General features: G+C 53.5%; 1 protein-coding gene across 1 annotated transcript in view; it reads left to right on the forward strand.

Moving 5' to 3' along the window:
• LOC131215481 (protein dead ringer-like) overlaps positions 1 to 13248 on the forward strand; it is a 118167-nt gene that overhangs the window by 50928 nt on the left and 53991 nt on the right. Inside the window, exon 6 of the mRNA XM_058209871.1 lies at positions 12289 to 12361. Within this exon, the coding sequence (XP_058065854.1) occupies positions 12289 to 12361 (73 nt within the window). The remainder of the gene's footprint in view (positions 1 to 12288; positions 12362 to 13248) is intronic.

Below are 13248 nucleotides of genomic sequence, written 5' to 3' on the forward strand. Positions count from 1 at the left end.
TACTTGTTGGTGATTTTTCGGGTCCTCGGTCCTGCTTCACCGACGGACGGAGCCAATCAAGTGGTCCTTGTTGGGGTACTGGCGAGCTTAAGGGCACAAACACACGCTGGGCATGTCGGATCCGAGAAGAAAGTGTGCGATGAGAAGATCACTTCTCGATTGTGCGCGCGCGCGCACGTCTTCGCACGCAACACATTCTATCGCCGAGGACGCCTGACAGTTCTTAAGCCACAGCGCGCATCCAACTTCCCAGTCGGGTCCGGGGCGTGTAAGGGTCTTTGATGCGCAAGTGTCAAGTGGACCCGCGCCGCGGTGAGTCGCGACCGCACTCTCGTACGCGCTCAGCGTCTGCCTGGCGTTCGTTCCCTGATTTCGTCAGGTTGTGCGTGGAAGGTTTCGGGCTGAAGAGTTTATGAATGAACCCCGGGCGACGACGGCACACGCTCTAACGGTGAGCAGCTGGTCGAAATGTTCAAGTGGCCCGCGGTGCTGGTAGCAAAGTTGATCGTCTGCTTAAGAAGTCTCGGCGGCGACCCAACATTCGGTCTCCAGACGGTAGCGCTCCTCCTGCTAACATGTTGATGTCATCGTGGACTGCGACTGATTCTCGATAAACTTGAGCCGATCCGTGATTCTCCATCGAAACTGAAATATTTAGCGATCAAATGGTGAAAGAATGGAGCGTGCGTTGCATGCTTCGTGTCATTATTGCTCACCAATGGGTTGTGATCACAAACCGTAGAAGAATCAGCCAAGGCCCAAGGGCACACCGATCGTGTGAAGATCGGTCCGATGATTGGCTGCTATAAATTTTTTAAACGATGTTATAAAAACGCTACATCGTCCCTAATTTAGCGCTCCCATTCATGGATTCAGCGTCTCGTGACGGAGTCCTGGGACCCTGGGGGCCGTTTGGCGCAGTCGAACGCATTCGCACAGGTTAATCACGATCGCTCTCAATCCGAGACCCTGGGCTGCAGACGGCTCGTCGGCTCACGCGGACGGGACCACTGCAAACGCCGGCGCATCACAACGCAGACAGGGTAATCGATGAGCCCGATGAGACTAGAAACGGGTCAGCAACGGGTGCCTACGATGGAAAACTTGAACTGCAGATATAATCGTCAGTACCGGTTGCCTCTCCGGCAGGCAGGGTCTTGACGGCGGCTTGTCTCACGCTGGATTACTCCCGTGGCGCGCTGCGATGCCGAGACACCCAGCTGCGATCGGCGGGCTGCCGTTCCCGTGGAACGCAGCACAGCGGCCGCAGCATTGATCCAACACCTAGCGACGGTGCCGGTCCTGGTCCCGCGCCTTGCGTGCCACTATCCACGATCCGTTTCTGCCACTTAGCTTCAGATAATGAACATAATAGGTGAACCATAATCATAATAATTTGCTTACTGAAATACACATTAATTATGGTCGTGAGAATCCCACAAATTACGATAAAGCGACGCGACGACGGGCGAACCTACGGGAAGGAAAGTCGACCAGACCAGGCCAAACGCAAACACCGATTCGAGCACAGTTAATTGAATAAACATCCATCCCTCGGCTCGGCTCCGGCGCGAGGTTTCCCCCGGGAGACGGGGCGCGACCTTCTTGTGGCCGTTTCTATGTGTCCTCTTCCATCATCATCATCAGATAGAGATTTTTCTCCTCCTTCTTGGCCGTGTTCCGCAAGTTTCCTTTCCCACCGGCCGTTGTTCTAAGCAACGCGATTTCAAACCGGGAGTGAGGCATTAAAGCGGGAGCGTTCGGAAAAATGATCCTTAATCCACCCGGTTACTGGTAGAGGAATATGTGCTGCGCCACCGAGTGTGGCCACAGTGGATTAAGGATTACGCCGGTAGCGAGGACCTCCTGCTGCGCAACCAATCAACAAGGGTATTGTTGTCGTCCACTGAACACCAGGATCGGCCTCAGGCCTGGTGTGTGATCCGCCAGAGTTTTGGGCTGGGTGCTAATTGGTTGTCACTGTTTACGCATCCACCGTGTAAGTTACAGCGTTTAGCAAGCCCCAGGATGTTGACCGGCAATTGATGTCTTCTTTTATAGTAAAGCCTACTAAATTCACAACCAATGCACACTTGCTGCCAAATACACGAATAAAACTTTGTAAAAAAAATAGAATCAATCCCTTTTGATGATCTGCCAAGATAGAAAAGTAAACACCGAGAACGTCAAACAGAACGTTGACGTTTCTGACATTATAGCAACCGTCAATTAAAATTATAGCAACTAATGCTCGTTCGCTGCTTTGTTACTAATACTAAAGAGTAACTGGGACCGGCCCAAGGTTATGATAAGGAGCTCGATGTTGATTGAAAGAATTGATTGGTTTTCGGCTTTGTTGCGTGTTGCGTGTCCGGTCCGTGCCGATGGTCTTTACCGTTAGCCATGGCCCATTTTCCTGTCTTGAGCCCGGGAATGAACGAGAAAATTAATCCCCCTGCGGAGAAGGAAAGGATCATCGGGGTTCATGGGGACGCTTGAATCCGGGGCGAACTAAACACCGCGCTTCGTCTTCGAGGCATCTTCGGCTGCGGCACGTGAACTCTCAAGAGGTGAGGCGTTTCGAAATTCGACCGATCGATTTACGATTGTCGAAGAGAGAGGTGTCTACGGCAAAAGTGCAGGCAACGGAGGGCGTCATTCAGAAACGCGGCTTGACACTAATAAAATCAGCGCGCAGCCTCTGCCGCAAAAGGATGCGAAACGGTGGAGTGATTTTTACGACTCTAAAATTACTACCCTCACTTCCTTTTCTCGATGGACCCTGACCTAGCCCGGCTGGTGGACCTGGATCCCCGTCGAAACCCTGGGTGTCCTTTCGCCTCGGATGCGCGGCTCGCGCGGGAAAAAGGTGCCAATTCGTCGGCCGGGCTGTAATCTCCTCTAGCCTTGGAACGGATTATGCTTTTTCACGCCGGAACTTCTTCTCCGGCCAGCTCACCGGGGCGATGTACATAAAGTGGTGAAATTTATTCGTTTCCCATTCGAAGAACCCCGAAGAGGGCGAGAACGGGAGAACAAAAACATTTTAATAAATTTGATGTTTCGTTCGCGTTTGGCGATCGATTTTTGCCAACGGAGATCACTCGTCGGCGACCTAACGAAGGGCTGAGAATCGATACGTCCTCTGTTTACGGACCATGCGTCAGTGTGTTTCCCTACTTTCAACATTGTTTTCAACATTGTTTTCGCGTCGGGGATTAAGTAAATTATCGCATTATTCTCGTTGGAAAAAGCGTGTGTGTGTCTCGATTGATGTTGTTGCGATCCGCGGCCGTCGGCACCACGTTTGTTCAATTAGTTTTATTTCGGTCCAGCGATGCTGTGGGCGCGAACCACAACCGAAACGATTTGGCCAACGGTTTACCCCTCATCGTAAGCGGATTTGTTATGCCGCGTGTGTTTGTGTGCCGGCCCCGCCGGAAAAACTGCAACGTTGTGCTGCTCCGGTTGTGCTCAGATGTTGAGCTCTGGTGGCTTTACTTAGTAGATGCTGGAGACCGTTGTTTTGGTATTCCGCATTTTATAACAATTACTGTTGAAATAATTTTGTACCTCGTTCTCGACTCGTTGCAGGTAAGCAACCATTCCAAGAAGCAATCTGCCAACCGAAACAATGTACACTAACGGAGCCGCACACTAACGGTTTGGCTGAAGCACTAACGTGTGAAGCACTTTTGTTTAGTAGTGTTTGCTGATGTTCGGTGCTTGTTCAATCATATTATTCGTAGTGGATAACTCCCAGCTGCTCCCACCAGCTGCAAAAGCATCGGTGGAATCCTTCCGTTTCCTGAGCTGCTGCTGATGGTGCAGTCGAAACATTTTCGTTTTGGCGCATCCTTCGGTAACTGGTTCGTGCCAAACTTGTTTATCTTCCGCGATGAGGCCAACGAGTGCTAAAATTGCTGATTTATTAAACGATTCCCTTCCTGGCCGCAATACGCGAGCGATGGAAAGGCGTGTCAGATTCGAGGATGCGAGCTTATATCCATTCGTCGTGGTGTCGTGGCTGAAGCTGAGGATTCCCTTCCGATGAAGCGGACCGTGTTGCGGCCAAGGCAACAAACAATAGGAGCGAAGATGGCGAAAAATTGCTTCCATTTTCTGCGATTACCGTGCGCCCTTCGTCGATCGTTTGGCCGCCGATAGGGGAGAAGTGGGTTGCTCGATCTTCATTTGCATCGTGATCATCCATGCTCGGAGTGCTTCAATGTTGCTGCCAGAGACTGTTTGATGTGATCCGCTCAATCCGCACACCATCGGTTCTCCGCACTGACTGACGCGTGAATCGTGGCCAATGCGCTGTGGGCACAGATGTTAATTGAAAAAAGGCGGCCGCCGCCGTGCCCGGCGGGTGCCCGACGAGCTACAAATCGATGTCAGGTGTGTCTGGCGTGTCGGGGGCGGTCGCACCTGTTCCCGAAGACTCACGGCTCGTCCAGCGATCCGCTGCATACTACAACGTTGCAGCCTGGCCGGCGCGCGGCTTATGCACCAAATCATGCACAGAATGGACCATAAATCACCGCCGAAACCGGCGGCACCGGTATGGCGCGCGAGGCCAGAGGACCGTCGCGAATCCAGAAGACGACAAACGCGCGCGATGTAGTTTAGCGCGGCACCGCCAGGGGGAGCGCATTATTTATGGGCGACTATTAAATATATTTTCGCATCGGAACCGAGGCGGACGCCGCCGGAACCTCTGGCGGAACCGCTTCTGATAAATGAAGCAGCGTACCGTGATCGAATCATCAAAACCTAAACCCTGACTCCGGGAATCCTGATGGACGCGGGGCCCGAATCGAAGCCTTCACTTGACATCCTCGTCCAGCTCATCCTCGTAACGCGCCAACGCGGCTTGAGATGTTCCAACCCTGGCAGGGACTCATCGCGATCGCGATCACGAGGAAAACTTTATTACTCGCACCGTGCGCTGGGGGAGCGTTGATTGATTGCGTAAATTATTCCACTACACGGTCGGTCGGCCCCAACTCTCCAACCGTTCGTGGCCTAGACGATCTCGCCTTGCTCGATCCGAACACAATAATGACGCGTTTCGTTTCGATGATAATCGTTTGGGGGAAGAAAAATTGACCGGCGCGCACCATCTTGGCCTTGCCTTGTTGGCAGATCGTTTAATTGGGATGAAGAACTTTTCTATCGACCACCAGGAGCCCAGGAAGGGAAGCCGGGGCCGGGGCTCTCTCGTGTGGTAGTAAGTGGCCCCGGAAACACGGGCGCATTAGAGGCGCGCGGGTCCGAGATCGACGCTGTACACTGTGAACGTAAATGATCTCGTTATAGGCATTAAGATCATAAATTGTATTAATATAAATTAATTTTTCGTGTCTGCCAGAGAGTGTGCTCTTCCCGGGTCTTCCGATCCGTGGGTAACGACCTGCTCCTCTTCTCGTTGGAGCGGCGATCGAAATGAAATGATTGATTATGCCGTGGCTGGCCTGGACGACTTCGTGTGGTCAGGAAGTTGGGGCTGCTGCCCTCAGCCCTCAGCAACACTCTTCTCTCTAATTGACGATGAAAATAGTGATTTGATCTGGTTAATGATGCGCTACAATCGTTTAGGTGTTTTCGGGTCCCAGAGTTGCGACCCAGCGTTCACCGCGCGCCAGTGTGCTTCTGTTGCATCCAGCTCTCGCGGCGATGTCATCTGGTGAGGTGCTAAAATCGGCGACGCATCCGTCTCTACGCGGTACAGGATACCACGGCCTCGTATATAAATATAATCCTCATTTTGTGCTCGTCGCCCCGTCCACTGCTTTGACCGGTCTCCCCGTTCCGATGGAAGTCCATCAATCAAATTCAACATCAGTCTCCGGCATCATCTCACGTTTGAGAAGGTTTGGGACTCTTCAGCGCTGGCCGCCGCCCGATGACAAATGGTAACGAGCTTATGGTACGGTTTACTACGGTCCACTGGCGCCAGTCTTCGGTGTGAAACTCAGGGATCGTACTTATCGATCGGTATGATGGGCAGTGTTGCGAATTATTAGGGTCCTTCCACCGGTGCCAAACAAGCGAGCGACAGCGTTAGTTCAACCGGCGAGCACTAGGGGGCGCCGGAGAAAGTCAGGCGAAAGAGCAGAGAGAGAGAAGAGAGAAAAGGAGTGAGAAGGGAGAGAGAACGAAAACGAGGAGATCGAACTAGCCCGCTGAACAGAGTAGTCGATTTTTTATTTGCACGCCACTAATTACTATACTAAGTGCAAATAAAAATACGCTCTAGCGGCGATCTTCACCACATTATACTATATTCTACACTATAGAATATAACAATAAAAAATCGACTAAGTGAGAGTGAATTAAACGCGGTGAGAGTGAATTAAACGCACGCGGTTGCGCGTGCTGGCAATGACCCCTGCCCGCACCAAGGGCACAGCGGCGTCATCCGCGATGACGCCAGCCGGCACCGAGCAAGCGAACCCAGCCAGCAGGAAAATGGCGTCACCACCAGCACCCGCGATGGCGGGTAAAACCAACCGACAGGCTGAACGGAACCTCTGCCGGCTGAAGTTGAGGATGCTGGAGGAGGAGAGAGCTGTAGAGGCGGCGTACCTCGCCAAGAAGTATAGCCTCCTGGCACAGGAGGCAGAACTCCGTTCGGGAAGGAGTTGCTCGACGATGTCGGGCCGCTCCATGAGACGGACAGTGACCTCGTGGACGAAGGCAGACGATAAGACTGGCCAAAGCAAGAGCGGCAATCGGCTGGACCTGATGCGGCACGGAGCAGCCAGCGTCGGCATCACGGCCAACCTGCTCGTGGTCGGCCACGGCCAACAGGACGCGCGCACGCGCCACAAGTCGTCCCAGGCGGAACGCGGTGCTCGCCCCGAGGCGCTGCTCGAGTCGAACTTGAGCAGCTCTAGCAGCTGTTCGAACGTGAACCATCACCGCCATCAGCTGCAGCAGCAACGGCAGCAACGGCACCGTCACCGTCATCATGATCATCACCAGTCGGTGGATCACGCCGGGGCACCAGCGCCATCGCACATTGATTCTCGCGCCCGCATTCTATCGACGCGGAAGGACAGCATCAAACGGGAACCACAGCCCGACGGCACGTCTCAGCAGGGCGGTAGCAGCAGCAGCAGTAGCAGCGGCGGCGGCCAGGGTGCCCAGATCGAGTTGCCGAAATTGTCGCTCGGTCAGACGGAGAACCTCAACCCTTCGATGCTAAAGCGTACGCTCAGTCGGCGGCGCGGCCCCGCCCCAGCGACCGTGGCACTGCCACCGAAACCCGGCGACGCCCTAGGGTCGGCCACCGTGTCCGACAGCGGCAAATCGTTCGTCACCAAACCGTGTGATCGGATGCGCCGAGGCTCGACGCCGGCCGATGCCATCATCCATGCCAAGGATCCTCCAGCGGCGCAAACCATCGACACGGCCGTCGATGGTGCGGTGGACGCTATCACCGTTCCTCCGATCATCGGACCCGGCGACGATCAGCTGGCAAAGCAACCGTGCCACATCCCCGGCCTCGATATTCGCGATCCGAGAACCGCGATCGCCTATGGTGGTGCAGCAATGCCACCCCAACCGATCGTGGCCAAGAAGGTGTACAGTGACGCCGACATTGCGCCGAGTACGGACTGGGTGCCGCCACCTACGGTTGCTGTGACCCATCCGCACGACGTTTCCCCACGCAGCAGCAGCTCGCTCGAGTCCGCCCCACACCACAAAGACACCATCCTGTCGACGTCGAAAGTGGGCGACCAGAAAAAGACTTCGAATGCGAGCTTCAGCGAAGAGAAATACGAAGCACACGGCACCACCGCCGGCGCTGGCGGTGGGACGACCGAAAAGGGCTCCGAGATCGGGATGAATATGAAGCGGAGGCGGCTATCGTACCCGCCGGCCCGAGTCAAAGGGCTGACCGGCGCAGGCGACGAAGGTGCGAAGTTAGCCGTCCTAGATGTGTACGGCAGCAACAAGGTCGCACCTAAAAGAGAAGTTAATGCCTCGGTGCAGTCGCTGCAGAGGGAGGAATACTTCTACGCGCAGAATAATCGCTACAAGCAGCTGCCGGCCGATGTGTACCGGATGCTGCTCTGGATCCTGAAGGAGTGTGACGAACCCGATCGGCTGCACAATGCGTCGGCGCTGGTGGCCAGCACCTTGCAGATACTGAACGAGGTCTGGCCTCGGCTCAACCCTTCGGCCGCCAGCAGCACCCGCAGTGTCAGCATCTGCCGCAATCTCGACCTACAGCTAATCGAGCAGACTGAAGCACTGACCTGCTACCTGGTCGGTTGCGGGTGCCCGATCGAAAAGGATCCCCAAACGATCTCCGGAGTGCCTCACGATCCGAGGACGCAGTGCCAGTATGCCGAGCACAACACTCCGGTGAACGACCTCTGTGAGACGACCAGACGCAGCGAGGAGGACTGGTACCTCGCACCGATACCCGAGCAAGGCCGCAGCACGCTGGAGAAGATAAATGTCAAAGACTGGTTAGCATTTGACAATTGGGATCTGGAGTACTACACAAATCCGTTCGTGAACGTGTTGAAGCGGGACCCGACCTACGCGGAGCTGCTTGATTATGCCCAGTGCAACAGTGAACATTCGCGGCACTGGATTTCGAAGGGCAAGCTAGTGGTGACCGGCCCTTCAAAGTCGCAGCCGTTGATCGAAACGGAGTGTGACCCGCAGCGCTTCCGGAACACCAACAACACGGTTCAGGCGCTCAGGGATAACAGCAGTGGCATCAACGGTTACAGCCATAATGCGAAGCGCACATCGGGCGACGACGGGCCGGGACCGTTCGGGCAGCGGACCGGCAGCGGACCGAGTATTGGGAGTGGTGGATCGCCGTTCACCGGCACGATCGGTTACCGCCGTATGAGAGGCGCCCTTTCTCCGTTAGTTAGAAAGTTAGTTTAGACCGAGCTAATTAGTTTGACACCGGGAAGAAGTACGGGGGGACTGTTGCGAATTATTAGGGTCCTTCCACACCGGTGCCAAACAAGCGAGCGACAGCGTTAGTTCAACCGGCGAGCACTAGGGGGCGCCGGAGAAAGTCAGGCGAAAGAGCAGAGAGAGAGAAGAGAGAAAAGGAGTGAGAAGGGAGAGAGAACGAAAACGAGGAGATCGAACTAGCCCGCTGAACAGAGTAGTCGATTTTTTATTTGCACGCCACTAATTACTATACTAAGTGCAAATAAAAATACGCTCTAGCGGCGATCTTCACCACATTATACTATATTCTACACTATAGAATATAACAGGCAGCATCAGACCCATCGTAGACAAGCGCATTAACATCCCGCACTCAATCACCGCCAGTTGGGGAAAACCAATTCTGATACCTGAATTGATTTGCTATTTCTATCACGTCCGCGCACGCTCAGTGTGCTATGTTTTCGATGTATTTGCAATGCGATGTTTTTCATTTGACAATTGCGAGCGATCGCTAAAGTTCGACACCTGGTTTGATGGCAAAATAGCTCACATCATTATTCCGAGCTTAAATGGTGCGATCTCCACTGTCGATGCGTCAGGCGATGGTCTCACATGAGAAGCCCCGGCCCGCCCTTAACAATCGCACCGGGTCTTCGTAGTCACAGAAGGGGCGAAAACAATCGAACGCATTGTCGTAAAAAACGAAAGTGTTAAAAATTATTGCTGCTTTTTGCGGTTTTTATCCCTCGGAGATTCTCTCGACCACAACACATGGTGGTGGTGACGTGACCCGCTTGCTAGGACCTGCTTTAGTGGACTTGCCACATTTAGGTCACTTGGGCGATAGTGGCCCCCTGGTTGCTGTTGAATGTCGAATAATGTCTGTCTCTGTGGTGAGACCCAGTCTCACTCCCTGGGTGGGGTTTCTTTTCCTTTTTTGTGTGCTGTGACCCGCAAGGAGTAGTTGGGCCCACTTCCCACGGTGGTACTTCGTTACACCTGACAAAATGGCTGCGGTAACGTTTACGATGTGAGGTTAGTGCGCCCAAGAGCAGCGGCAGACAAATGGATGACTTTTTTGTGGGTGTCGTGGCTTCTATCGCCGTTAATCAAGTGTGAATCTAGTGTGGAAACAATAGACCTCCCCGTCGCTATCGTGGAACCCATTTGTGGTGGCCGAGTTTTGAGGGCTTTTGAGCGAAAATCGTACCTGGCTTGGTAGCTAAGAACATCGACTGAGCGATTGATCGTGGATCGAGCATCAACTGTCACTTTTCGAAATTACACCTGTCAGTGACAAGAGTGTGACCGAGGCCGGGTGCTGCTTCGATCGATGTTTTATGCAGACTAACTGGCTCCTCGGTATGCAAAATTGCTCACGATTTCCCTCGCCGATTACACGATTTGCAATTAGTGTTCCCGTGTTCGGCGTTCGGCGCTGTGTGACTATCGTTTGTATTTGGCTAGTTTGGCCGTTGTTGCATGTTTCGGGTCTGCGCCCCGAGGGCTTACCGCCGATGCACGGTAGCAGCAGCAGCAGCATCGTTTAGGGGCGACCCAAGAACTGCCGCACCGGCGACTTGACATGCACGCCACGTTGCATGCTTTGTGGACCTCTCGACGAAGCGACCTCGAAAGATACGTAAAGTTAGCCGTCAAGGACAATTACGTGGAAGCGCATTTCGGGACCGAATTCTATCGATCAGCACTATCGATCATCGCAGCCCGTCGTCGTCGTCGAAACAAATCCTTGGCAAGCAGTTTTAGCAGTTCCTTCCATCGCGTGACACTTCCATCGCGGCAATATCACTGGCTGGAATCGGTCGTAATTTTTGGGCCCCTTTCCAGCGTCCAGTTGATTGGGGCCAAGCCGGGTGCTGTTTAAGGCTCTGTGTTTCTCGCACACATACCCCGGCCGGTTTGAGATTGGGAAAGAGTAGCGGAAAGAGCTCTGGAAAATCAGTGCCCCGCAGAAGACCCCAAGAACGTCGGAGGTTTTGTTTATGATCTAAAATGATTTTTACAAATTATAATTTTAAAGAAAAGGAAGTGATGCGCCCAACGATCAAACGCTCAGACAGCCGTACATTGTTGCGTTTATTCGCGAATTTATGTAATTAATCATCACGGGCCGGTGTCGGTCCTGTGTCCTCTGCAGTAACATCTGCAGTACCGATAATGACACCGTCCCCGGCGGCTGATTACTTTAAACAGTCGGACCGCATTACGGCGCGCTACAATTAGTATCGCTATCGTTACGGCAGTTGTGCTGTTGTTTCTTTGCTCCTATTGGTTTTTGCACAACTCGAAACAGTAGCGCAGCGAGCAGGCGCCAATTTCGGTGATGGCGTTCGCGTAACGGTTCCTGGACGACGGTGGGGTGGCCTTCATTTTCACACGCGATCGGCCTCGCTGATGCGCCCCAATGCCGGTGGTCAGTTATTGTCCGCGGTGTCCGCGGATCGCTTTCTTCCGGGTCCGGTGCACCAAGCGGCGCATTAGCATACTTATGATTGGCCGAGTTTAATGAACGACCCACCTCGATTTGCTCGAAATCAATTAAACACCTCGCGCAGGAGCACGGGAGTGCAACTCTCACCAGCGAGTTCTCGTGTCGGACCTCGGACACTCGGGCTGGGGAGGCTTCACTCGGTGGAACCGACGTTGCGGAATGCCCCAGCCCGCTGGTGGTTGTTGCTTTGTCTTGCAAATTAATTGCCAGCCACCCACCACGTGAGGCAGGTTGCATTGGGTGGGGGTGCAAAAACAACACCCCTTTCGTGGGGGAGGGGTGGTGTGCGTGGGCTGTGTTGCAACTCGTACGCTAATAAAAATAATTTCAAGAAGCACGCAATCAATTTAAATAAGTTTAATGCTGCGCTGATGCCAATCGTAATTAATGTTGGTCCACACACAGCCACACACGGTCAGGTGTTTCGAGGTGTGTATGTGTGTATGCACACTCAACAACAAACTTTCCCGTCGTAGCGCCTCTTGAACGATTAAAATTGCGCTGGAAAAGGTCCCTAGTAGAGTGGCGCTGGGCAAATGGGCTGCAAAAATGGGTGGATCGATGGCAATGTTGAGCATACCGGACCGCGGACCAGGGCTCTGGCCGCGGAATGCACGCACGCACGCTCTGCCTATCAGCACCCCAAGGCCAGGGCCTGGTCTTGATGCGATTGATTTCCCTCAAAGCGGAACAAAACATTAACTAATTACACCAGACGTCGGAGCACACGATAGGTCGGTTTTCGGGGACCGCAGGACTTCGTGGGACAATTTTATCACACTCTCTGGTGTTTCATATCTGGTCTTTTCTCTCTCCTCTCTCTGTCTCTCCCGTGGTAGCTGTACGAAATCAACGATGACCCGAAGCGGAAGGAATTCCTGGACGACCTGTTCCTGTTCATGCAGAAGCGAGGTAAGTGCGCGCCTTCCGGTGCTGATTATTCGGTGACTGTTTTAGGTTCGCCTTTCCGGGGCTCGGTTGGGACTCAAAACGGGTTTCCGGATCCCGAGCGATACAGGTGCAGACGCTGGCCGAGGGAAATGAAATTCCATTCCGCCCAAAACCTCACCGAGCGATAAACGGGGAGTCCGGAACGGACCGGTCCCGGTGCCGCGCTGTGAGTCACCAGCAGGATCGTTAGAATGCAATTAATCATTCCGCAACACACACCGGGCAATTACCGTTTTATTAGAACCTAGCTACCAAAAAAACCAGAATTGCACGGACGCGCTCCGATCATTTCGATCCCGAATAATTTGATTTGTTTTTTTTGCGTCCAACTTCCTGATCCAATGACAGTTAATTGCCAGCCATTGATAGATGGTTTTATGCGACGCACCGGAGGGCACCGAAGGGTTGCCTGCCACCGGAGAAGGAAGCAGTTAGGGGCTTTCGGGTTTTAATGGGCGAAATTCCGGCTGGCGAAAACTCAAAATAGAACACACTCTATAAATGGTCCCCAGCCCAGGCGGGGTCTGCCCCGCTGCTAAGAACGTGAGCTTTGGTCGCCCATTAGCCGTGTGCCGTTTTTATGGAGATGCATTTCATTCATCAGCCTCCAACAACGGGGGGATCTCGGGGAGCTCGGATTTTCGCGCAAAGTTTTACGACTTGCCAGACATCATGCGCCGCCGCCGCCGCCGAGTCGCGCGGCAGCATGAATGATCCGAATGACCCGCGGGCATCTCTCGGGGTTGAAGCTTGAATTACATTCATAAACCCGCATGAATGACGAGTTTATGTACCGAGACCATGTGTTTGCGTTTTTACGTTACTCGCGTGACATGATTTGCATCCCT

Source organism: Anopheles bellator, chromosome 1 (assembly GCF_943735745.2).
Source record: "Anopheles bellator chromosome 1, idAnoBellAS_SP24_06.2, whole genome shotgun sequence".
Classification (NCBI taxonomy): Eukaryota; Metazoa; Arthropoda; class Insecta; order Diptera; family Culicidae; genus Anopheles; species Anopheles bellator.